Consider the following 27,154-nt stretch of genomic DNA (forward strand, 5'->3'; position numbering starts at 1 on the left):
CTTGAGCGACAGTGGTGCTCAATGAGAAACAGTGTGGAGGGGATGCATACCAAGCTGTTGTGGTTGAAGGTGGAAGACAGACTGGATTGCAGCCTGATCTTGTTCATGAGGAATATATATATCTCAAGAGAACCTATCTGTTTGTATTCACAGCTAACATGTACACATGATCGACACAAGTATAATACTAGGCATGCCTGTAGGGAAACTTTCACACTGCTACTACCAAAAACCAATGCAGCAAAGAAAACTGTGTTATATAGAGCCATGTCATATTGGAATAAACTGCCAGTACATCTTACTCAGATAACCAGTAAGATACGTTTTAAAAATAATTTGAAAAGAGCATTGAGAGAAAAAGAAATTAGTTTACATTAAAGAAAAACACAGATACTGTAGTTTACACTGTAAAGATATGACTGTCTGAGAGTTTAATCCCTTTTATTGTATTTTCTGTGATCTGATACTCTGTTTGTGTACTGTAATGCTATTTGGAAATATTTTTATATTTTTATATGTAGGAATATTGGAATATATTTTTAAATGTATGCTACTATAATGTTATGTATGTATGTGCTGTTTTTGTTGTGTGTGGACCCCAGGAAGACTAGTTGTTGCTGCGGTGATGACTAATGGGGATCCGTAATAAAGATAAAGATAAAAAGAAAAAGTGGCTCAGGTCTGGTAATCCGGAGGTTCCCGGTTTGATTCCCGCTCATTCCCAGGGCAGCGTATCGAAGTGTCCTTGAGCGAGACACTTAACCCCTAACTGCTCTCGATGAGCAGGTCGGCACCTCGCATTGGTCGCCTCAGCCGTCGGTGTGTGAAATAATGTGTGAGTGGAGGAACAAATTATAAAGCGCTTTGGATAAAAGAGATATATCAATGCAGCCATTTACCATTTCTAACCACGTGGTGTTTCATCTCTTGACTAATAACTTGCCGTGTGCGTGTGATTCCCCTGCAGGACATGAATCCCTCTGAGCATGGGGACCCAACACACGGAGCGATGCTTGAAAAAGGCAAGTCCTCAACGTTCCCGCTCACGCTCATTTGGCTGTGAACGATGTTTTGATTAAACAAATTTTTTTAAATCTTTATTTCGAACATATAAATAAATACAAACAATATAAAATCAAAACAAATCATTGATTTAAAGAAATTAAATGGGAAAAAAAGCAAAACATAACTCAATTTACATGTTTGAAAAGGAGTAGGAAGAAGTATACTTATTTAATCCTACCCCTATAAACCTTACAAAACAAATATATATATATATATATGCAAAACAAAAAACAAAAACTATATATGTAAAACATGAAAGAAATAAAATAAAAATGTAAACACAAGTGAATGTCAAATCCCTTCCTCATCCCTGTAGTCAAGTCAAGAGTTTTATTTGTCACAGCATACAAGTATACAATGAAATGTACCTCGTGAAGATAATTTCCTTATAATTCAGTTTGAATTGTCTCATATTTGGACATTGCTTTAGCACCACATTCAGACTGTTCCACAGTTTCACTCCACATATTGAAATGCAGTGTCTTTCTCCTGGTAGTGTTTTGTCAATGAACAGTGGTGGTGGAGGAAGGACACAGTTCCTTTACTTAAGTAAAAGTAGAAATACTCAGATAAACGAGTACTCTGGTAAAAGTAAAAGTCCTCCATTCAAATTCTACTTAAGGCGAGACAGCACCCCCTAATAGGCAAAACGAATATTTTAATAGATATCACTATGAAACTTTCCCAGTTTGTTATGTACATAAAAACTAAGAAAAAATGTATTGCAAGTTTTACGAATTTTATGTTTATATATGCAAATTAAATGAGGCACTTCCTCATTAAATATGCGCACATTTTCATGTATCGCCAAGTCTCGCAGCACCAACATGGATAATGCCAGATTCAAAAACTTGGTTTCATTTTGTTGATACATTCAAAACTAAACTCTTCCCAGAAGGGATTGTGGCTACTGTATGTCCTCTTCAAGTTTCAAGTTTGTTTATTAATTATCACAATAAAATACACGTACTTTACGGTGAAATGCTTGGTTCTGTATGAGCCCCTGAGAGTGTGCTTCATACAGTAAAAATAAAGTAAGTAAGAAAGTAAGTAAAGAGGAATATACAATATACATACCGTACTTTTCGCACTATAAGCCGCACTGGACTATAAGCCGCAGGTGTTTTAATGTTTAATTACCATATGTAATTAGCATTGGGACACAATACTGTCGGACAAATAACAAGAATTAACGATAGGTTATGACTATAACCAAGTTCTGTTAGTTAGGGGCGATGCTTGGCATCACACTACACTGCACTATCTCGCGTACGTGCACGCGTACTGAATAAACCACAAATGTACCTCTAATACCAGTATTAGTCTGACCACACCCCTCATCAGCTTACCTTCATAAGCAGGTGTGTGGTCACCTGCTCTCCTCCTTCCCAAGCTTTCACCACAAGGTGAGGACAAGGGCTGCAGCGGCCGTCTGATGCCAAGCATCGCCCCTAACTAACAGAACTTGGTTATAGTCATAACCTATCGTTCTGTATCGTTAGTGGCTTAGCTTGGCATCACACTGCACAAGGGAGGCCAAGCGGAGCCACTGGCTGACAAATACACCCCGCTGACAGCCCCCCCACAACCATCAGAACAGGGAGGGCCGAGCCCCCCCGACCCCCCCTAATGGCGGGTAGCCCCCCTATTAGGGACGTCACGGGAGGGCGACGGACCCGACCGTGCGAAGAGGCACTCAAGCAACTCAACGCACAGGGTGAGCAGACCGTGGCTTGACCCCACGACTACACACACGCACAACCCGCATGCCACCCGGGAACGAACGGAGGAACAACCTCGTTACTGCCCCCAGAATCACGGGGTCAAGGGCAAACCCAACCCCGTGGCAAGGCCGTAGCAGCGGAGCGCGAAGGAAGACCCAGACCCACCAAAAGGACTGGACTCCCTAGAATGGGGGCCCGGAGAAGTCCATGATGCCAGCATCAAGACCCCACCAGGTGGGCACGTAGTGCCCCGCCCCCCACATCGCCAGCGTATTCGGACAAAGGCCCCTCAGTTACTGCACCTGGTATTCCCAGGCGGAATCCCATCCAAGTACTAACCAGGCCAGAACCTGCTTAGCTTCCGAGATCGGACGAGATCGGGCGTGTTCAGGTCGGTATGGCCGTAAGCCGAGCGGGCCCCGTCCCCCCAATAGTACACCGCCTGGCACACTGACCCCGCAGAACAGGCAGTCAGCATGGCCGTAAGCACACAAAAAAGGTTAACCAACGGAAGCAGGCAGCGCACCGGGGAAAAACCAGGCAACAGGCTGTTAACCCCAGCCTGGAGACTGCGGACGAGACAGGCGCCAGAGGGGACAGCTGAACACAGCCGCCCCGGCGGAAGGAGCGTAAGCTGGCGGTGTTGCATGACCAAGCCTCCATTTAAAAACCCCCACCCAGAGGGGTCGAGGCAGAGAAGGCTGACACGATTGGCAGACGTCATGAACGTGCAGGGGCACCCTCAAACGGTGAACCCGGGAGTTGACACTGCTCCAACACACCAGGGAATCAACCACCTCGGTGTTACCCAATGCGGTGGTTGTTCCTATAACCCCTCAAGAAAAAACTCCAAAACACACCTGCGGGTATACACCGGCTATACCGCAGTACAAGTGTTTCAGTTTCCAAAAAGGGTTAACCCAGGCCTACGGGTCGCAAACATCACTTCGGACCGGGCCTGGCGGTACGGGAAGCACAGGGTCACCAGAGGAGGTCAAAAAACCACCCCCACAGGCCCCTCTTCGCCATGCGTGAGAGAGGAGCGAAAAATAATGGAGAACCAGCCCCTAAGCACACCGTACCTGGTATTCCCCGGCGGTCTCCCAACCAAGTACTAACCAGGACCAACCTGTGTAGCGGCCGAGATCCGACGAGATCGAGCGCGTACAGAATGGCATGGCTGTAAGCCATGACGACAGTGCTGAGCAAAAACATACCCAACCAGGGTCTCCATAGCGCTTAACCCTGTGACACCCAGACCGACCTGGCATTTTTCCCCCTGAAAAAAGCCCAAGTCCCTCAGGGTACCAGAACAGCAGATCTGCATCCCCGGCGGACAACGGGTTCAACTGATCTGGACCAGCGTGACCAGAACCAGTCCCGTGCCCTAACCACGCCGACATGCCTACTCCAGGAGAAGGGCAGATATGCGTGTTGATCTTAACATGAAAAGAAGGCGCCACCCAGACGTTCGGACGAACCGCGCCTGGTGGCCCACCCCAAGGGCGTGAGACCCCACCACATATGTTCAGATCCATCCCGTCATCATCCCCCAGACATGAACGAGAATCCGTCGACAACCCACCCAGGTCATGGGATGTGGTCGTCGGAAGAGGAAAAACCCCCATCTCAGTTGCTTTATAAAAACGCTGTTTCAACCACAAGCAACCAAGGCGTGCCAGTCAATCGCCTGTTTACAGCGAGCTAGCACTATACGTGCGTCGGGACACACCCCCATCAATGAACAGGCTATTCAGACCTGTCATTGAATCCCCAAGGCGCCCAGGGGAACGACAAGAGGGGTGTGACACTCCCTAACTCCAACACTTCTGGAATAGAAAGAAGGAAGCATCAACAGTATGTATCCCAGTCTACACAGCCGGGGTAAAAAATGTTCACATTTTTACATCCCACCACCCTCCCATAGGAAAGAGACGGGGATCCCCAGAGAGACTTCCCACGCGAGCTGTACAGATTGAAAAGAATATATTGCACCTTGAGCCATGTAAAAAACTGGTTTTAGGGCCTCCGGGGAAGAGGCACTGAACCCATACACACTCAATAAACGAATTGAATCGAATATACATACAATAGAAAAAGGACCCTTCTAGAGGGTCCACTCACTTTGACAATCTGAGGAGGAAGGCTCTGTACTCTGATGGAGGCTTCCTCACATGGAAGAAGGAGTCCGAACTCACAGAAGGCCTGAATAGGCGCTTGGTGAGGAGGAGCCCTGACCACCCCCCCTGAAAACAGATCCATCACATGGACCTGAACAGCACACGGAAGTCCTACCAACAGAGACGCGCACGGTGACGTACTCTATACGTCACCGTGGGACGGGGGAATTCCTGCGGTGCACACGCCCAATATACCAGGCCGTGGGACCAGGAACTCCCTCCCCCCCCCCCCCCCCCCCCCCCCCCGTAACGTGCCGAACCGCCACGTGACGGGAACCTTGAAGGACAGGGGGTGTACCCCTGACCGACAGAACAATGGGGAGAGGAAAGGTTACCAGTTCACCCCTTTACGACCCCACACCCATGATACGATGTAACGACAAAAAGAGAATATGACACAGTCATAGTCAGCTCTATGAAGCGTTTCACAGCTCCACACAGCGCATGAGCTAACCTGCTATCTGATTTTTACTAAGGAAAAACACAGAATAGAGAGGGCTCTAAGAACCCCGGTCCAACATACACATGTGCTTCTGTGGCCAGTACAACCCAGTTGTAGGTCACATGACACACACAACCCATCATCACCTACAAAAAATGGCAAAAACACTCAACAGAGGAACGCCGTTTTTTTCACAATGAGAGAATACATCATTCTTGATTAGTATCGACCACAGGCCTTGCTAAGCACACATGACAGCAACCAAACCAATTTCCCTTTAGGAAATAAGTTTCTCCAGCAGATTTAGCACAACCTCAGCAATCAAGCTAAGAGTTACATCGTATCCCTACCACACAAAAGACACAATTAATGCACAAAATGTCTGATAGGAGGATGAAAAAGTCCCCAGGGAACCGGGGGGGAAAAACACAATCCTCCTATTTTACCCTCAATACGGCCAGTTAAAACAGGAAAACCTGTTAATGTGTGAACACACTGTTCATTGTCATTACAGTCTGAGAAAGAACATTCTTTTACTCACTTGTCACCAAGCATAGCTTCATAGGTTAGTTGCCTTAGTAGTGAGTACACGGTACACATAAACACCATGATGTTTCTCACACAACAACCAGATCATTACATCCCGTTTGCACGGAGAAGCTAACTGCCAGTGACAAAAACAGCTCACACATAACCCGCAACGTATCCTAAATGCATTGTAGCAACACACGTTTTGGGAAAAACACCGTTATTCACAATACATTTAGCAAAGTAAAACCAGAAGACGTGTTATGAGGTCTGGTCAACCCCGTTCCTACCCGGAACGCAGATCAGCGAAGTGCAGTCTCAAGACACCGTAGAAACACAGCCGTCCTGTGTTGTTCGATCCGGGCAGCGTCGCCGCTCTACCCGTCGCAACGGTCCCTTTGTTGATGCAATCCTTGCCGTCCTGGCTCAGGGCAGGGTCGACGAAAACATCCCCTGTCAAGGATGACGTCGTGGTCAAGAGTGTAAAACATGTTAAAATCAAAGCACGTTCAACAGAATAGCATCAAGCTAACGATCAGAAGCGAGCTCACGGCGGCGCGCGAGAAGCTAAGCTACCCCGCGCCAGGCCATGGCCATAGCAGCAAGCTAACGTTACCTAGCGACCACGACATGCTAGCCCCGCAGCTAACAGCTGACTGGCTAATAGAAGGCCCTAAGCAGGCCATGCAGCGATCCAGCAGGCTAACGCAGCAGTTAACAGCTGACTGGCTAACCGTAAGCTATGAACATGTAAACAATGACATAACACTCACCCAGACAGGCCGCCGTTCTGAACCTCTCCTCACTTTTTAAGAGAAAAGAGAAAACAAGATGTCAACACCGCTTCACAACGGTGACTTTACCACATCCGGCGGAATCAGCACAGTACCAACTGGCCTGTGTAGCTGACTTTGAACATGAATCTGCCGCTATCGCACATTACATGCACATATCCCCTCGTGAAGGAATACTCTCATTTGGATATGAAAGATGGGGCCTTAACACGGTGACAGAGAGAATCCACTCGTCCAGAACACACAGGGATCACCAGTGTCAATGGTCGCGGCCCACTAGTTAAAACTAAAATGGTCTCCAGACCAAGGCCTTCTGTCGCCTAGGTGGCTGAACAAAGGACCCTAGCCTGGGGCCGGTTTCCATAAACTTTGTCAAGTAGCCCCCATAGCACTAACAGACAAGTGGAGCCCGCCAGCAAACACTACTCACCCAACCTGGAACGCACCGCTTCTCACAACAGCGGCATGTCCGACAGTTCAGCTGTGGCCTGACAGGTTTCACCCCAACAAACACAGCAAGGAACTGCAGTTGAGAAGCATGCAGCGGCGTGCTCCCAATACGAAAACCGGTGGAGGGTTTTTAGAATGATCATCATCTTCCAGACACTCCAGTACGAAGACAATATCGCCGTATTTTCTCGAAAATAGTGAGAGAGAAAATAAAGATATGATGTCAACGTATCCTTGTTTCCCAAAGCTGTTCCTAATCCAATTTCTTCCATCATGGTGTCAAGTGTGGGGATCTACCGAGGCACTTCTTCCTTGTGGTGAAAGCGAGAAGGAGGAGAGCAGGTGACCACACACCTGCTTATGAAGGTAAGCTGATGAGGGGTGTGGTCAGACTAATACTGGTATTAGAGGTACATTTGTGGTTTATTCAGTACGCGTGCACGTACGCGAGATAGTGCAGTGTAGTGTGATGCCAAGCTAAGCCACTAACGATACAGAACTCATTTACAAGTTGTATTAAGTTTAGCAAATAAGGGAACAGATAAATAACATTTCAATGCAGTCAAAAAAGCAATATTTTGATTTTTACATTTTCGGGTTTGGTCACGTCGAGTCACATATAAGCCGCATTGTTATATAAGCCGCAGGGTCGAAAAATGGGGGGAAAAGCCGCGGCTTATAGTCCGAAAAGTACGGTATATACAATACAATCTAAAGTACAACCTAGGTACAATCTGAGGTAAACAGTGAGGTACAATGCAGAAAATGAGGTACACAACTTTGAGGAAAGGTGCAAATGCAAATGAGGTATTATGTAGTGCAAATCTCTTTAATAATAGATACATATAATGTAGTGTTAAAGTGTCTAAAGTGAGTGTTAAGGTCAGTGTTTGTTTAAAAGTGAGTGTGTACGTGTGGATGTGTGTTCAATGAGTGTAGATGATACCTTCAAAAGTATCGATATTCGATACCATTTTCGATACTACGGGGAAACGATTTTAATCTTAAAATGTACATTTCTTTATTCATTTTTTTTTTTTTTTTTTTTTAGCTTTTGTTGGTGGTCGATTCTCCTCACCTTCTCTCTGGTATTATAAGAGAAGAGAAATATAACACTTTTAAAACCCTTTGTTTTAGGGCTGGGCGATATGGCCTAAAAATTTTAAGAGAAAATCAACCCCCAAAAAAGCAATTTAGGCCTATATGGCTTGTGTGTCTGATAATTTCTGTCGCTGAATTTGCCAAAGCGTCATCGTTGCACACAAGTGTGTTGTAATAATTTCAACAGAGACTGCGTTTGGTATAAATAGGGAGGTGTAGTGGTTACTTCCTGGTCTATAGGGAGGTGTAGTGGTTACTTCCTGGTCTATAGGGAGGTGTAGTGGTTACTTCCTGGTCTATAGGGAGGTGTAGTGGTTACATCATTGCTGTTTCCACCCGGTCCACCATCTTGAAAACGCAACGTATTTCCCCATTGCCCATTTCTAAATCGTCTCGTTTAAAACAAATAAAGCATTTGCATGGTGTACCTTTCTGTGCATATTCATCCCCAATCTATAGCTCAACATGAAAATATTCGCAATTAATCGTAAAAGAAAATTGCCGAATTTTATTTCAACCAAAAATGCTTAAAGGGGAACTCCAACATTTTGGGAAATTAGCTTATTTAACATCTTCCCTGGAGTTAGACAAGAAGATACATACCTTTTTTGTCTCTGTGCGTGCATTTTAGCTTTGGGAATAGACGCTCCGTTAGCATAGCTTAGCTTCATCACTGGAAGTGAGGCAGGACAGTAGCCTTACAGTGCCTTACAGTGTATTGCAAGGTCTGACATTGACCAAACTTGATATGCATGACCTTGGTGGGCTCTAGGTCAACTCCTGAAAAGGGGGTCAATGTCAGACTTTGCAATCAAAAGTTAGGGGGCTAATAACCCTTGCCATAATTTCAGTGCGCCCCCTAACTTTTGATTGCAAGGTCTGACATTGACCCCCTTTTCAGGAGTTGACCTAGAGCCCACCAAGGTCATGCATATCAAATTTGGTCAATGTCAGACCTTGCAATACACTGTAAGGCACTGTAAGGCTACTGTCCTGCCTCACTTCCAGTGATGAAGCTAAGCTATGCTAACGGAGCGTCTATTCCCAAAGCTAAAATGCACGCACAGAGACAAAAAAGGTATGTATCTTCTTGTCTAACTCCAGGGAAGATGTTAAATAAGCTAATTTCCCAAAATGTTGGAGTTCCCCTTTAAACAATAATGTTAGTGATACAAGGGAACTCCATTTTGTGCAAAAATGGAAAGCTTGCCAATGTTCATGAGGTAGAATTGTTACAATAGCCGATAATACATTTTCCCAATGATAAATCCCTAAACGGGTGGACCCCCCGCGGGCGGTCCAAAGTGACGTCAGACTGCACCTCCCTACAGGCCTTCGCTGCCCCACCTGCAGCAGGCCTGTCCGGACCGCCATTCAGCAGCGCCGCTAGCCCCAACGGCTAAAAATAGGGCTATCTGTCAGTTACAGAGAACTATCATCTAGGCCTGTTCTCATTGCAACTCTCAGAAAGCAAAGGAAATATATGGCCTTATATCATATGTATCTATATATTAGGGACTGCAATATATACTACTGTGTATATATATTTATATTTACCGCATATATATATCTGTCTGAATATACCTGCATATGATCCTTCTATATACCTACTTATACACCTGCATATTATTATGAGAGCATGTATAATAATGCTGTATATACCGTATATATATTTATTTATTCTTAACCATATATATATATATATATATATATATATATATATATATATATATATATTTATTCTTAACCATATATATATGGCCAGGCCACTACACAACAACAACCACCAAACGCACATAGCACACACATCCACACGCACACACTCACTTTAAACAAACACACTGTAGCACCCACTCCACACACTTTATAGCACACACCCACTTTAAACAAACACACTGTAGCACCCACTCCCCACACTTTATATTTATTGATGAAGGATTGCACTACAACTCGTACACCTTACTGTAAATTGTACCTAAATTGTACCTCATCCCATTTCTGCTTTGCACTAGATAGTACTGTACATTAGTACACTGCATAGTATTGTATATTATATGGTAACTCAGAACATTGTACATATGTCTATACCGAACACTGTGACCTCTTTTTCTTCTTCTAAATTACACGTATACTATGTTTGATACTATCTTGTCTAGCACAGTCTCTGGAGCGTAACAGTAAGAAGCATTTTGTATGAAAGTATTCTGTACTTCTGTATGACAACTATTAAAGAAACTTGAAACTTGAGTATGACTTAGCGATAGTATCGTATCGTGAGGTCTCTGGCGATTCCCACCCCTAACTACCATAGTGTCTTTATACCTGTATCACTTTACATATTAATACTACAACTCTGTACATACATCTGATTAACACTATTACTCTGTAGTACTAATTTATATATTTTATATCCAGTTTAATCACCTGTACATTGTATATTACTATTGAACTTTACTGTTACATTTGCTCTCAAACTTATTTTTGTTGTACTTGTGCTGCATGATGACAATACATTTGCCCCCCCCCCCCCTCCCCTCCCCGGTTGCTATGACACCTGTGGGGATTGATAAAGGAACGGTTGACTTGATTTAGTGAGTCCGTTTAGAACTGGGCCCTGAACCAAGATGTCTCCCCACTGAGTCCGTTTAGAACTGGGCCCTGAACCAAGATGTCTCCCCACTGAGTCCGTTTAGAACTGGGCCCCCGAACCAAGATGTCTCCCCACTGAGTCCGTTTAGAACGGGGCCCTGAACCAAGATGTCTCCCCACTGAGTCCGTTTAGAACTGGGCCCTGAACCAAGATGTCTCCCCACTGAGTCCGTTTAGAACTGGGCCCTGAACCAAGATGTCTCCCCACTGAGTCCGTTTAGAACTGGGCCCTGAACCAAGATGTCTCCCCACTGAGTCCGTTTAGAACTGGGCCCTGAACCAAGATGTCTCCCCACTGAGTCCGTTTAGAACTGGGCCCTGAACCAAGATGTCGCCCCACTGAGTCCGTTTAGAACTGGGCCCTGAACCAAGATGTCTCCCCACTGAGTCCGTTTAGAACTGGGCCCTGAACCAAGATGTCTCCCCACTGAGTCCGTTTAGAACTGGGCCCTGAACCAAGATGTCTCCCCACTGAGTCCGTTTAGAACTGGGCCCTGAACCAAGATGTCTCCCCACTGAGTCCGTTTAGAACTGGGCCCTGAACCAAGATGTCTCCCCACTGAGTCCGTTTAGAACTGGGCCCTGAACCAAGATGTCTCCCCGCACTGAGTCTGTTTAGAACTGGGCCCTGAACCAAGATGTCTCCCCACTGAGTCCGTTTAGAACTGGGCCCTGAACCAAGTGAGTCCGTTTAGAACTGGGCCCTGAACCAAGATGTCTCCCCACTGAGTCCGTTTAGAACTGGGCCCTGAACCAAGATGTCTCCCCACTGAGTCTGTTTAGAACTGGGCCCTGAACCAAGATGTCTCCCCCACTGAGTCCGTTTAGAACTGGGCCCCGAACCAAGATGTCTCCCCCACTGAGTCCGTTTAGAACTGGGCCCTGAACCAAGATGTCTCCCCACTGAGTCCGTTTAGAACTGGGCCCTGAACCAAGATGTCTCCCCACTGAGTCCGTTTAGAACTGGGCCCTGAACCAAGATGTCTCCCCACTGAGTCCGTTCAGAACTGGGCCCTGAACCAAGATGTCTCCCCACTGAGTCCGTTCAGAACTGGGCCCTGAACCAAGATGTCTCCCCACTGAGTCCGTTTAGAACTGGGCCCTGAACCAAGATGTCTCCCCACTGAGTCCGTTTAGAACTGGGCCCCTGAACCAAGATGTCTCCCCACTGAGTCCGTTTAGAACTGGGCCCTGAACCAAGATGTCTCCCCACTGAGTCCGTTTAGAACCGGGCCCTGAACCAAGATGTCTCCCCCACTGAGTCCGTTTAGAACTGGGCCCTGAACCAAGATGTCTCCCCACTGAGTCCGTTTAGAACTGGGCCCTGAACCAAGATGTCTCCCCACTGAGTCCGTTTAGAACTGGGCCCTGAACCAAGATGTCTCCCCACTGAGTCCGTTTAGAACTGGGCCCTGAACCAAGATGTCTCCCCACTGAGTCCGTTTAGAACCGGGCCCTGAACCAAGATGTCTCCCCACTGAGTCCGTTTAGAACTGGGCCCTGAACCAAGTGAGTCCGTTTAGAACTGGGCCCTGAACCAAGTGAGTCTGTTTAGAACTGGGCCCTGAACCAAGTGAGTCTGTTTAGAACTGGGCCCCTGAACCAAGTGAGTCTGTTTAGAACTGGACCCTGAACCAAGTGAGTCTGTTTAGAACTGGACACTGAACCAAGATGTCTGCCACCAAAAGAGTACATCTCATATTTTTTCAGCTTTGCTAGATGTTTCTTCAAGTGTAATTAATCTTTGAGACTATTTACTATTTGGGTTGATTTTAAACTAAATTAATTTTAAACCTGATTTTAAAATCAAGATATGTTTCAAGAATAAGAGAACGCACCACGTCACACAACGCTACATGGAATTTGTCAGGAGGTGCTAATGATTCCTCATTACATTAGATTAGATTAAGGTGTATTGTCATCATACAGCAGTACAGTACAACGTAAAGAAGTTTGGCATCCAACCAGAGCAAATGTAACAGTAAAGTGCAACAGCAATATACAATGTACAGGTGATAAAACTGGGTATAAAATATATAAATGAGTACTACTGAGAAATAGTGTTAATCAGATGTATGTAACAGAGTTGTAGTATTAATATGTACAGTGATACAGGTATAAAGACACTATGGTAGTTAGGGGTGGGAATCGCCAGAGACCTCACGATACGATACTATCGCGATACTTGCGTCGCGATACGATAGTATCGCGATACTAAATATATCGCGATACGCTGAGTATTGCGGGGGGAAAAAAGAATTATGAATAATTAAATATCGATACTTGGCGTCCCTGTATCGATACAGTATCGCCACGCAAAGTATCGCGATACTACTACGTATCGATTTCTTTCCCCCACCCCTAATGGTAGTAAGTCATACTGACCAGCAACGTAACTAGTAAGAGTAGGTAAGGGATATGTACAGATATAGATATAGTATCTACTATCTACAGATATGTACACATATAGATATATTATCTACAGATATGTACAGATATATATATAGTATCTACAGATATGTAAAAAGGATTATATGCAGGTATATACAGAAAGATGTGTATATACAGTATACTGTATATATATATATACAGCATATGTACATGCTATCATGCAGAGTTGTTAATTATTAATGAATTCAAAGCAGCTATATACAGGGTTCACACAAGGTCCTTGAAGTGCTTAAAGTGTTTGATCTTTGACAAAAAAAAGTCGAGGCCTGGAATTCCTTGAAAACAGTCCATTTTGTGTTAAAAAGATGCTTAAAAAGTAATTGAAATTCAAATCAACCATTTGCATTGAAAGTTTTGTTCATCCATGATAAAATAGTTCTGAATCAAGAAATACATTTTATTTTATCTAAAGTGTAACTAATTGTCGGAAATTGTTTTTTAAGCCATAAATATTGGATCAGATAAAAAATATATATAATAATAAAAAAAACTGCATTTAAAAGTGAATTGTATCCTTTTTAAATGCCCTTTTAAAATTAAAAATAGTGCTTGGAAAAGTACTTGAATTTCATTTTGCAATGTCTGTGGGAACCCTGTATAAAGACAATGAGTCTCATTCTCCAACGGACTTACGACAAAAAGGGCTTTCTCTTAGGGCCATTTGAGACCTTTTCGGGCAAGACATGAATATAGACATTATAATATAATATTAATTATATATGTTTTATTGGGACGGTTGGTGAATCCCAAAATCAGCCCGAAAATTTCTCAAATGGCCCTAAGAGAAAGCCCTTTTTGTCGTAAAAAAGGTGAATGAGACCCAATGTCGTTGCAGTGAGACTAACACGCCACTCGTAACGGTTGCAGAGCAAAACCTCGTCCAAGACATCAAGGAGGAGGCGGCAGATCTCGCCGTCTGCGAGACGTACGAAGGGTCTCCCGACGCCGGCGAGGCGGTCAAGCGGACGTCCGCGGAGACGGGCTCCGACACGGACCAGTCCAGCAGCGGCAAGAGAGTCCGCGTGTCGTCCGGCGAGGTATGGTTTATCTTTTTTTATTAGAAGAATTTATGCAAATTTATACATTCCAATTATACATTCAAAATGATACATCTTCCATTTCATTTGCCATTCCTATCCCCTAACCCCACCCAAGGAGAGCGACAACAAACTAGGGCTGTCCCCGACTAAGGATTTGGATGGTCGACTATGATTGGCAAAAATTTGCCGTTAGTCGACTATTGGTCGACAAAAAAATTTAAATAAAAAAAGGGATAATATTATTAAAAAAAAATATTCATTCCATTTGGGCTGTGGGGGGTGCTTAATGTCTGAAGGAGTCGACTGAAGGCTTCTTGTCCTCTGCAAAAGCATGCAATTGGTCCACTGATGGATACATCTTGATATTTGTCTAGTCTAGTGTGTTCATTAGATGGGTGAAATCCTCTTTCAGTGCCACAGAATTGCAGAATGGGTACAATACAGTACGGCTCAATACACTCAATTGTTAACACATTGACCGCCGGGGGTTGTGCCCATCTTATACCACTCTTTGCAGGGCTATAACTTTTTAAATTGTATTGCTATATTGACATTACTATGGCCCATTCAACATCGATTATCTATCGTTCAGGATGTGGGAACGTTATACTTTTTCATTCATACATTGTTGTGTTAATACCTTCGAGAATATAAGTATGTTTTTAATCTTTTCTGCTGTAATTCCAAAAACAGTAGTTATAGGCCCAGACGCATATGATAGATTATCGATTGACGTTTCTTTCCCATACACGCCATATTAAAAAATTCAAATGTATATGATCGGTATACATTATGCTTCATCATGCGTGGAGGAAAGGGGGGTCGTTTATAATTCCTTGATCATCAGACAGTAACGGCTTTATGTAGTATGGGTGGATATATTGATCAGACTGTTTGCAAACAAGGAAATGCACAATCGGGTTGAAAATAACGTGACTGCCCCCTTACCGTGCGGCGATGAGACTGGCGGAGAAAGATCCCAATTATTCGACGCTGATCACCTAGATCCATTTCCGGTTTGTATGGCGCAATAAACGCAGAAATCATATCGATGATTGCGTTATGGCATCGATCCATATGTACTATAGTGTCTGTCAGGAGTCCCGTAGCGAGATGTGACTGCCGGAGGAATTTCCTCAACGCACCGATGACACTTTCCGGTTTTTCAGTGTGTAACTCGCCCGACCATCCACCAGGCGGCGGTATTGAGCCGTTGCAGTCCCATCTAGGGTCCCGCTAGGACACCGGGGGTTGGGTGGATGAATTATGAATGCCATGGCGAAAAAATTAAATATTGATCTCAAAAACGCTGTACAGCGATGTTGGCGGTCAACGCATTGGCGGGCAATAACGCTGGAAAGCGATTTTGGCAACCAATGTGTTAAGGGGATGCAGAGCAGAGAAAGACTTTCGTCTTGTTTACACCAGGGTCCCCCATTTTCAATTCATCATAACATGACATACAGATAGACAGTACTGCTACATCTATACATTACATTCATGACATACCAGATTTACAAATACAGTACTGTTTGTGATACAAAAAAAATAGTCTAAAAAAGACGAAGAAACTGTACATTGGAGGAGGTTGGGTAGGTGGGGGGGGGGACTGTACATTGGAGGTGGGTGGGGTGGGGGGGGGGGTTTGGGTAGGTGGGGTGGGGGGGGTAACTGTACATTGGATTATCGACGAAACCTTACTTGGTCCCAAGAAGTGGGTCTCGTGTATTATTGGGTTAGGACATTTACTGTACATTGGAGGGGGTTGGGTTAGGACATTTACAGGGGCCAGTTTCGAATTGCAGTCTCCCGTAGGTGCTCTTTGAGAGTGGTTTTGAAAGTGGGTAGTGATTCACATTCCTTTACAGCTGTGGGTAGGGCGTTCCACATTGATGTGGCATAATTGCGAAACGTGTTTGGTGATGTGCTGCTCTCACTGTCTATCTATCTACACTTGATAACTCTTTTACTAGTTTTAGCCCTTCTTATTTTATGTTCATTTACTCTTTTACTAGTTTTAGCCCTTCTTATTTTATGTTGTTTTACTCTTTTGCTAGTTTTAGCCCTTCTTATTCTATGTTCTTTTACTAGTTTTAGCCCTTCACATTTCATGTTTTCTTTTTACTCCTTTACTAGTTTTAGCCCTACTTATTTTATGTTCTTTTACTCTTACTAGTTTTAGCCCTTCTTATTTTATGTTAATTTACTCCTTTACTAGTTTTTAGCCCTTATTTTATGTTATTTTACTCTTTTACTAGTTTTAGCCCTACTTATGTTATGTTAATTTACTCCTTTACTAGTTTTAGCCCTTCTTATTTTATGTTAATTTACTCCTTTACTAGTTTTAGCCCTTCTTATTTTATGTTATTTTACTCTTTTACTAGTTTTAGCCCTTCTTATTTTATGTTATTTTACTCTTACTAGTTTTAGCCCTTCTTATTTTATGTTCTTTTACTCTTACTAGTTTTAGCCCTTCACATTTCATGTTCTTTTTACTCTTTTACTAGTTTAAGTCTTACTTATTTCATGTTCTTTTTACTCTTTTACTAGTTTAAGTCTTACTTATTTCATGTTCTCTCTACTCTCTTACTAGTTTTTATGTTCTTCTACACTATAGCGCCTTGATATAAAGCAGCCCTAGTAATATATGTAATATATTATTATTACAGCTTCTTCCCCACTGCCATACGGACACTGAACTCCCTGTAGCAACCCCCCCTACCTCTGTTGTTATGGACCTGGACATAAACTGTGATATTGTGGTCTTTGTAATTATGTTTATGTATCTATGTATTTAACTGCATGTAGTATGTATGTATTGTAAGTGATGTTCTATGTTGGAACAATGCTGTAACTGCACTGAAAACAAAATCCACCAGCCTGGCTGGGTGGTCATTAAAGAATCTAATCTAATCCAATTATTGTTCCCCGTGCAGGCCGGGCAGCAGCCAGTGGAGGAGCAGCAGAGAGGCGGCGGCGGCCCGAGGAGGTCCAGAGCCTCGTACAGGAAGCCTCTGTTCAGCATCTCCCACAGGATCACAGAGAAGCGGGTGGCGACGCCAAGCCTGGAGCCGCAGCAGGCGGGGGGAGGGGGGCAGCGGCTGAACTTCGGCGACATCCTCCTCGCCGCCGGGGGAGGGACGGAGCGCAGCCCCTTCGAGGCCCTCGCCGCGGCGGCGGAGACGATGACGACGGCGGACCGGACCTCCTCGGCGCCAGACTCCGGCTCCGGCCTCTACCCGCTGATCGAGAAGATGTTCTTCATCCTCAACACGCTCAACTCCAGCATGACGCAGCTGCACAGCAAGGTGGACCTGCTGTCCCTGGAGGTGGTTTATTTAAAAAAATATATATATGTATATATATATATCTTTATTTCGAACATGTAAATACATACAAACAAAATAAATAACTAAACAAAGGCAAAACATAACTCAAACAAAAGAAATAACTAAACAAAGGCAAAACGTAACTCAATTTACATGTTCGAAAAGGAGTAGGAAGAAGTATACACTTATTTAATCCTTCCCCTTTTCCACTACTCAAATGAGTGTACTAATTTAAAACATTTCAAAACAAATATATATGCAAAAAAAAAAATATATATATATATATATATATATGTAAAACATGAAAGAAATAAAAAATAAAAGTGTAAACACCCGTGAATGTCAAATCCCTTCCTCATCCCTGTACCTCGTGAAGATAATTTCCTTATAATTCAGTTTGAATTGTCTCATGTTTGGACATTGCTTTAGCACCACATTCAGACTGTTCCACAGTTTCACTCCACATATGGAGATGCAGTGTCTTCTCATGGTAGTAGTGCGTACACTAAGAACTTTTACATTGAGCTCTCCCCTCAGATTACAACCCCCCTCTCTCTATCAAAGAACAGTTCTTGAATGTTTCCTGGAAGTACATTACCTTTTGCTTTATACTAGGGATGCTCGATATTGGCTTTTTTACCAATACCGATATACCGATATTGTCCAACTCTTAATTTCTGATACCGATATCAACCGATATCAACCGATACCGATATATATATATATAATTTCAGGTAATTAACATTACATATCTCTTGTTGTGGAATTAACACAACATTATGCATACTTTTGACAATAAATCAAATCAGAATTTGTTCTTACTTGCTTGCCTGGGTAAATAAAGGCTATAGAAATGTAAAAGAAAAAAAAAAATTATTTTTTTAAACCGCTACCGATATTTTCCGATATCACATTTTAATGCCGATATCGGCCGATAATATCGGACATCCCTACTTTATACACTAATTGTGCCGTTTTTTTTTAAATTCCACAGGTGACGCGGATCAAGAAGCAGATCAAACCGTCGGAGATGGCGACGGAGTTCCAGCCTCCGCCGGAGTACCTGTTGACGGGCGACGAACTGGGTCAGCTGGTGGAGCAGACGTCGAGCGCCGGCGAGCTGGGCTGTCGGCTGCTGGTGCACCTGTTCCCGGAGCTGTTCAAGGCCAAGGAGTGCTCGTCTCACCGCGGCTGCGCGGCCGACAAGAGCGCGCTGGACTCGCTGCACCTGCAGCTGATCCGCAACTACGTCGAGGTGTGCTTCCCGTCGGTGAAGAGCAACGCCGTGTGGCAGGAGGAGTGCCTCCTGCAGATCAACGACTTCTTCAACCGCTTCTGGGCCCAGAGGGACATGGAGAGCGCCCGGCTACACCACGGGGGGAAGCAGACGACAGAGTCCGGCGTCGCGGACGTCGTCGGGATTAAGGTGGAGCAGATGCAGACGCAGACCTGCCGCTTCATTAACGAAGAGGGCAGGGAGGAGGAGGAGGAGGAGCCCGCCTCGCCGGACGACGACGACGGACGGCGGGACGACGACTCGGCGGCGACCGCGCCGTCCGACCTCCTGGCTTTCGACCCGAGGCTCACGGAGGACCTGGACGAGTTCTCGTCCCCCGAGGCCTTCGTGGTGTGCCTGGTCCACCGTCTCTTCCCCGAGGTGTTCGAGGAGGCGACGACGCTGCTCCCGGAGGGGGGGGGTCTGAACGGCGTGGGGCAGCTGATCCTGGACTCCGACAGGATAGAGATCATCAGGAAGTACATGGAGGCGAATTTCCCCGACGTGCCGGAGGACACCTGGCTCCAGGTGTGCGTCCAGCGGATGGAGGACGCGCTCGAGGGCCCGCGCAGCGACGGGAGCGACGAAGCCGACGACGACGCCGCCATCGACGACGACTACGACCCGGCGAGCGGCCTCCTTCCCGACGACGTCTCCATCGTCAAGGTTTTTTATATTTTTTATATAAAGCTACAAACGTTGAAATTTATAGACATGGTTGATTTTCGGGCGGCTACGTGGCGTAGTGGGCAAGGCGCTCGCCACGAATGCGGAGACACTGGGTTCGCCTGTTCGAGCCCAGCGCTCCACATTGCTTTCAGTTTAGCTGGTCGTCCGTACTAATACACATTGGCCGTATTAGGGGGTGGGAAACTGATGGGTGGGGATCGGGCGTTGTGGACAGCGACTCCTACAGGTCGGTTAGTGCGTCTGCGCAGTAGAATCAGGAAGTGTCGGGGGCAGCGTGAGCCTCCCACGCGTTACTCCTCGCCACTGAGAGATCGAGCTGCGCAGGTGAAAAGATGCGACTGCTGTTACCTCAAGTACCGGAGGGGACTTGTGCTATGTATGACTTAGTCCACATTGCAGCCGGCTTGTGGGAGGCAAGAAACAGCGTTCGTGACAGGGGAGGGTTGAATTGGATGATACGAAATTGGGATGGGAGAAAATATATAGAAAATGGGAGAAAAAGTGGATAAAAAAAAAAAAAAACATGGTTGATTTTTCAAAACTGCTCTCATTGTATACAAAGCCAGATATAAATGAATCCCAGGCAACATTCAAAGATGGTTCAGAGACAGAAGTTGCCTTTGAGAACCAATGGTTCTCGAGCCGTGACGGCACACATGGGGCAGGAGCCTATCTCCTGTTTCCGTAGCGTGAGGCAGCTTGATGTACAAGTACACCCCTTGGACATGACGCTAGTATGTCGCAAGGACTTCCCCCCCCAAACCAACCCTTGATGCGGAGTGTCAAGCAGGGAGGCTATGGGTACCATTTTTAAATAGTCTTTGGTATGACTCTGCCGGGGCTTGAACTCCCAGCCTCCCGAACTCAGGGCGGACACTCTACCCACGAGGCCACTGAGCCGGTGGGGGGTTCAGAGACAGGGGAGGAGAATATAACTTAAGAGGGAGAGGGAATCTTAAACAACCAATGGGACACACTACGCTGAAAAGCATGTGCATGTCCGTTTGTGGAGTGAAGTTGTGGAATAATTTACCTGAATACATCAAAATGAGTAAACATATTGCACAAAAAAATGTATCTAATTAATTACAGGATCTGTAATTAATTAATCTAATTAATCACATTTTAATCGCATAACCATTTTAGGCCTGATATTTTATATTCTATAATCATATTTCAAATTGCATGTGTCCGGATGGCAGAATTCAGTACTGTATCTACAAAACCTTCTGTTTAATCATCTTCCCGTTATTCATTTGCTTAGATTTTTCAGGTCTGGTAAATTTTTGCATGGTGTTATTCACAGTCAAAGATAAAAAAAATAAAAAAAATAATTGAATTGATATTCTCATTTGGTTCATTTAGGGATGCTCGATATTGGCTTTTTTACCTATACCGATATTGTCCAACTCTTAATTTCCGATACCGATATCAACCGATATCAACCGGTACCGATATATGCAGGGTTTCCCCCCCAAAAAACTGAATAATTTCAGGTAATTAACATTACATATATCTTGTTGTGGAATTAACACAACATTATGCATACTTTTGACAATAAATCAAATCAGAATTTGTTCTTACTTGCTTGCCTGGGTAAATAAAGGTTATAGAAATGTTAAAAAAAAATTAAATAAAAATTAAACCGATACCGATATTTTCCGATATCACATTTTAATGCCAATATAGGCCGATAATATCGGACATCCCTATTACAATTTACTCAAGCCTAGTAACAGACACAGTATTTCTGACACTGGGAATACATTCCCTGAGATCCATAGATGTATCTAGAATCAGATACCAAGAAAAAAATATATAATATATTTTTTGTAATTAATTTTGAGTTAATTTTCATAACGCGATAATTTGCTGTGTAATTAATTAATCGAATTAACGTGATAAACGGACAGCCCTAGTGTTGTATTGTATTTACTGCTGTCAAGCGACTCAAGTTTTTTTCTTGTTGTACTATAAGTAAAAGTATATTATACAATGTATTATACTAAATTATGTTATATCAAGTAAAATGTAATGGAGGAAATGTAAACGTAAGGGGGAAGGGATCAATAAACGTAGCTTCCCTCTACTCCTTTTTTGAACATGTCAACTAACTAACTACTTGACTTTTTGTTTATCATTTCTTTTTCATTATGATTGTTCTGTATGACGGAGCTTGATATTGTGATTTGTTTGGAGGAATGTGGAGAATACATATAAACTTTAAAATAAACTTTTTCATTCATTCATTCATTCATCCATTCATTCAAGGTCACGGACCTGTGCGACTACGAGCGGCCGGGTCGCCGGTCCAACAAGAAGTCCCTGCTCACGCCGGTGGACTTCGAGGACCTGGAGGTTCCCCCGCCGGACTTCACCGTCCCCCGGGATTACCTGCTGTCCAAGGAGCTGCTGAAGTCCAACTACGACTGTAGCCTGTCCATCGGCAACTTCGCCTCCCGCCTGCTGGTGCTGATCTTCCCCGAGGTATTGTATAGTATAGTTTAGATGCATTAAGTATAAAAATGGCGGAGTTAAGGGCGGCTGGGTGGCGCAGCGGACTAAGCGCTCGTCACCAACGCGAGAGAGACACTGGTATCGAATCCGGCTGTCAGCGTTGCCCCCAGGCTTGGGCCGGCCGTCATACTGGCTCAATTGGCAGAGTCAGCGGGAGGGGAGTCGATGGGGTGGTATTCTTGTCGTTGTAAAACAGCGACCCCTACAGGTCGGTCAGGGTGCCACATGCGAGCAACGACCAGGAAGGGGAGGGGGGAATTGGCACCACTAAATTGGGATGGGAGAAAAACACAGAAAAACAGGAGGAGAAAAGTTGTATACAATTTTTAATTTTTTTAAATGGCAGAGTTAAAATTGTATATTGTATAGTAGTGTACATAGGAACCAGTTTCTCAGGAACTTACCTAGCATGTCTTTTTTTATCATGCACATCTTGTGTCTTACCTATTTTTTTCTATGCCTATTTTTATTATTGTATTTTGCACAATCGATGCAGGCATGACCACCCGCATTTCACTCTATGCCCTCTGGTATGTATGTGACAAATAAACCTCTTGACTCTTGATTCTAGCTCTTCACGCCCGAGAACGCGCGGAAGCACTACAACTGCAGCGGTTCGCTGGGGAAGAAGCGGCTGGACCCCGTGCGGGTCAACCTGATCCGCCACTACGTGCAGCTGCTCTACCCGCGCGCCGAGAACGACCGGGTGTGGATGTTGGAGTTCGTGGGCAAGCTGGACGAGCGGTGCCGGAGGCGGGACACGGAGCAGCGGAGGTATCTCTATCTTTTCATCTTTAATCTTTCAAAATGTTCAGTTGCTATATAGGCAGGGATTAAAGCAAAAAAAAATCTCCTGACTGAACTTTTTTTCTGGCCAAGTCATATTCTTATTTTAACCTCTACTGTATTTTTTTTTTAATAGCGTTAGCGTTTTAAGGGAGCCTACTTGTAGAGCGAGCCTACTGTCCTGACTGTGACTATAGAGACCCTACTGTTGTGTGCTGGAGAGCGTGAATGCAAGTCTTGTGGCTAGCTTCTGATTGATGGCGAGCTAGCACCCCTCCCCACTTTGAACCATGAACTAAATGGCTTGTTATCATACAAACAAGGGACTAAACACGTTTCGCAATTATGCCACAACAACAATGGACAGTCTCCTCCCCACCGTTTGTATATATTTATTTACCACCCACTCACTCACCCCCTCCTAATGTACAGTCTCCTCCTCATCATATGTATATATTTACTGTTAGGATCTCTGGGTAACAGTACTGTATATTTGCATATCGTATATGTGACAAATGTAACAGTACTATTACTATATACCTGTAAGGCATGTATGTCCCTATGTCATAAATGTCATGATGTCATGTGTATGTTGTGTATGTCATAAATGTCACTATGAATTGAAAATGGGGGACCCTGATGATGTAAACAAGACAAACGCCTTTCTCTGGTCTACATCCCCTTAACAATTGTGTGTATTGCTACTGGATTTACAAGATCCAGAGTGAATGAATGAAAACTTTATTTAATACACGAGACCCTCTTCTTGGGACCAAGTAAGGTTTTGTCGATAATCCAATGTATAGTTACAACCCCCCCCCCATCCCACCCAACCACCTCCAATGTACAGTTTCTTCGTCAAATGTATATACTCTTTTTAGACTATTTTTGTATCACAAACAAACAATAGGCTACTGTATTTGTAAATCTGGTATGTCATAAATGTATAGATGTAGCAGTATTGTCTATCTGTATGTCATGTGTGTCATATATGTTATGATGAACTGAAAATGGGGGACCCTGATGTAAACAAGACGAAAGTCTTTCTCTGGTCTGCATCCCCTTAACAATTGTGTGTATTGAGCTGTACTGTACCCATTCTGCAATCTGTTAATAACAATCAATCAATATTTAACAGATTGCAGAATGGGTACAATACAGTACAGCTCAATACACACAATTGTTAAGGGGATGCAGACCAGAGAAAGACGTTCGTCTTGTTTACATCAGGGTCCCCCGTTTTCAATTCATAGTGACATACATGACATACAGGTATATAGTAATGTTACATTTGTGATATATATGATATGCAAATATACAGTACTGTTACCCAGAGATCTCCCGGACAAATGGGAGAAAGACGTTTATTGAGCTTAAAAACAATTGATACCGCAAATAACGTTCTGATTAACAAAGTCATTCGTTTTGTGGCATTAACGTTATCTAGATTTATCAACATTCATACATTTATCAGAAAGCGAGCGGCGCAAGCACACACACGAAACACCACCAACAACAACAACAACGACAACAACACACTGCTTGTCGCGTAAATAACGTTCTGATTAACAAAAGGCATTCGTTTTGTGGCATTCACGTTACCTAGATTTATCAATAGCAATAGTAATATATATGTTTCTTTAGACTAGAATAAGTCAAATGAACTTACGGTCTCGTAAAAAGTTGCCGCATGGTGTTGATGAGTCAAGTTTACTCGCGAGTAGAGCTAGACGCTAGAGAGTCTCAAAATGGGCGCTTCCCATTGGTGCTGAGCACAGCGGAGGCGGGTGAAAGGGCTGTAAACTCAGAACAATCTCGCCTTCTGGTTGGTTGCATTTGCCTGAGAATTTGCCGATTGCTCGCAAATGACTGTTTGGTGCGGCCGCGGTAGGGGAAAAAAGGATATTTGACGCCTCTGATTGGCTCAGGTTAAAATCCGTCACGACTCCAAATCAAATGACGGAATCTCCAAATCAAATGGACGGATATCCGTCCCAAGACGGAACGCTTTAATGCCTGTATATAGGGAGGTGTAGTGGTTACTTCCTGGTCTATAGGGAGGTGTAGTGGTGACGTCATTGCTGTTTTTCGTGTTCCACCCTCTGTCCAACGCAATGTATTTCCCCCATCGCCCATTTCTAAATCGTCTCATTTAAAACAAATAAAGCATTAACATTTGCACGGTGTACCTTTCTGTGCTTATTCATCCACAATCTATAGCTCAACATGAAAATATTTGCAATTAATCATAAAAAAAAATCGCCAAATTTTATTTCAACCAAAAATGGTTAAACAATAATGTTAGTGATAGAAGGGAACTCATTTTGTGCAAACATTTTAAGCTTTTCAATTTTTATGCGGCAGAATTGTTACAATAGCCGATAATCCATTTTCCCAGTGATAAATCCCTATATGGGTGGAACAACCAGTGACGTCAGACTACACCTCCCTATCGCATGCACTTATCTGTGTTTCACCACACATATGAGTGCATGCTTACCAACTGTTTAGCCTGTTTTATTGCAACACTACTATCACCGACATCTAAGAAGGGAGATCCCCCCTTGAACGGCCCTTCTAAGGTTTCTCTCCTCCACATTGCCTGTGGTGCATTTTTTCCTATTGCTAGGTTTTAGTGAGTTTTTCCTTACCTTCGCGTGGGGAAGTGTTGCATTTATTTTGCATTTATTTTAAAATGTTTGGACTTTATGGTGTTTTTGTTTTGTTCTTCTTGACTTATTGTGATGTTTCTTCTTGACTTGTTTAAAGAAGACGTGTCCGGGCCGCGTGTAGCCTTTTTTCCAACACATCCGCGTTTTCCGGCGCTCTGATTGGCCAGGTCATGTGACATGTGCGCCCAATAGCGTGTTTGCCCATTTCCGCATCGAACAGCCTGCAAACTACCTGGCGTTCTATCGCCCTGCTCTAAGACAAACTCTAACCTTAACCAACTTCGAAAGAGCGCCTAAGCTTAACCGGGGAAAGAACTTGCCGTCCCACGATTGGCGCTCATGTCACATGACCTGGCCAATCAGAGCGCAAAACGGGAACCCGGAAGCGTTGTAAAAAGGCTTCAAGCGTCCGGGCCATGGGGGACATTAACGTGTGTTGTTGTCGGGGGGCCTTACAAATAAATGTGATTTTTATTTTTATTTTGATTTAGGTCCTACCAGCAGCAGCGCAAAATCTACGGCCCCCTGGACTCGGAGCAGGGAGACCCGGGGGGGGACTTCCTGACCATGTGCCACCAGGCGGCGGCCAACCCGCTCCACCCGGACGGCGGCGGCGGCCCGACGATGACGACGACGAGAGAGTCGGACCCCGACGTTCACTCCCTCCTGCCGCCGGAGAAGAGCAGCAAGGACTTCTGCAAGATCCCCCTGGAGGACCTGACGGTGTGCCCGCCGGACTTCGCCGTGCCGCCCGTCTACCTGCTGTCGGACGCCGAGGTGCGGGAGATCGTGCAGCAGAGCCTCTCGGTGGGCAACTTCGCCGCGCGCCTGCTGGTGCGCCTCTTCCCCGAGCTCTTCACGCAGGAGAACCTGCGGCTGCAGTACAACCACTCGGGCGCGTGCAACAAGAAGCAGCTGTGCCCGCTGCGCCTGCGGCTCATCCGCCACTACGTGGAGGCCGTGTACCCCGTGGACAAGATGGAGGAGGTGTGGCACTACGAGTGCGTGCCGAGCGTCGACGAGCGCTGCCGGCGGCCCAACCGCAAGAAGTGCGACATCTTGAAGAAGGCCAAGAGATCGAGCAGCACTGTGTCCTAGTCGGAATTTATCTTTTTCTTTTTTTGCAGTTAGGCAACCCTTTTTATTTTTAATTTTTTTTTTTTGTCACGAAATGATTTGCACAGTTACATAAGCTAATTCTATTAGTGGGGATGATGGCCACTGCATTCTGACCAACTGGTGCGTTATTATTATTATTATCCTAGAGATGCATGTTGTCTATTTTATGAAGAGAGAGACGGTCGGAATTGTACCATTCGATTGATTTTAATTGTTCCATCCGTCTGTCTGTCGTTTTCCGGAGCGTTCCGGCCTTCGTCGCCATGTGTGTACAAATGAAGGAGTACACTCCTCCTTATAGTCGAGGAGGCCGGGTCGATTGATCAGGTGGAACCCAAATC

At 44.6% G+C, this 27,154-nt stretch overlaps 1 protein-coding gene across 1 annotated transcript; it reads left to right on the forward strand.

Moving 5' to 3' along the window:
* Positions 1-1,009: 1,009 nt before the first annotated feature.
* bend3 (BEN domain containing 3) lies at positions 1,010-26,792 on the forward strand (the record flags this gene model as incomplete). The annotated part of the gene is made up of 7 exons (XM_084310344.1): positions 1,010-1,022; positions 14,252-14,421; positions 17,361-17,753; positions 18,748-19,695; positions 21,991-22,206; positions 22,808-23,010; positions 26,186-26,792. 7 exons carry the CDS (start codon positions 1,010-1,012, stop codon positions 26,790-26,792), a joined length of 2,550 nt encoding a protein of 849 aa, XP_084166470.1.
* Between the last annotated feature and the right edge of the window lie 362 nt (positions 26,793-27,154).

The sequence above is a fragment of the Notolepis coatsorum genome, assembly GCF_963971535.1.
Source record: "Notolepis coatsorum genome assembly, chromosome: 3".
Classification (NCBI taxonomy): domain Eukaryota; kingdom Metazoa; phylum Chordata; class Actinopteri; order Aulopiformes; family Paralepididae; genus Notolepis; species Notolepis coatsorum.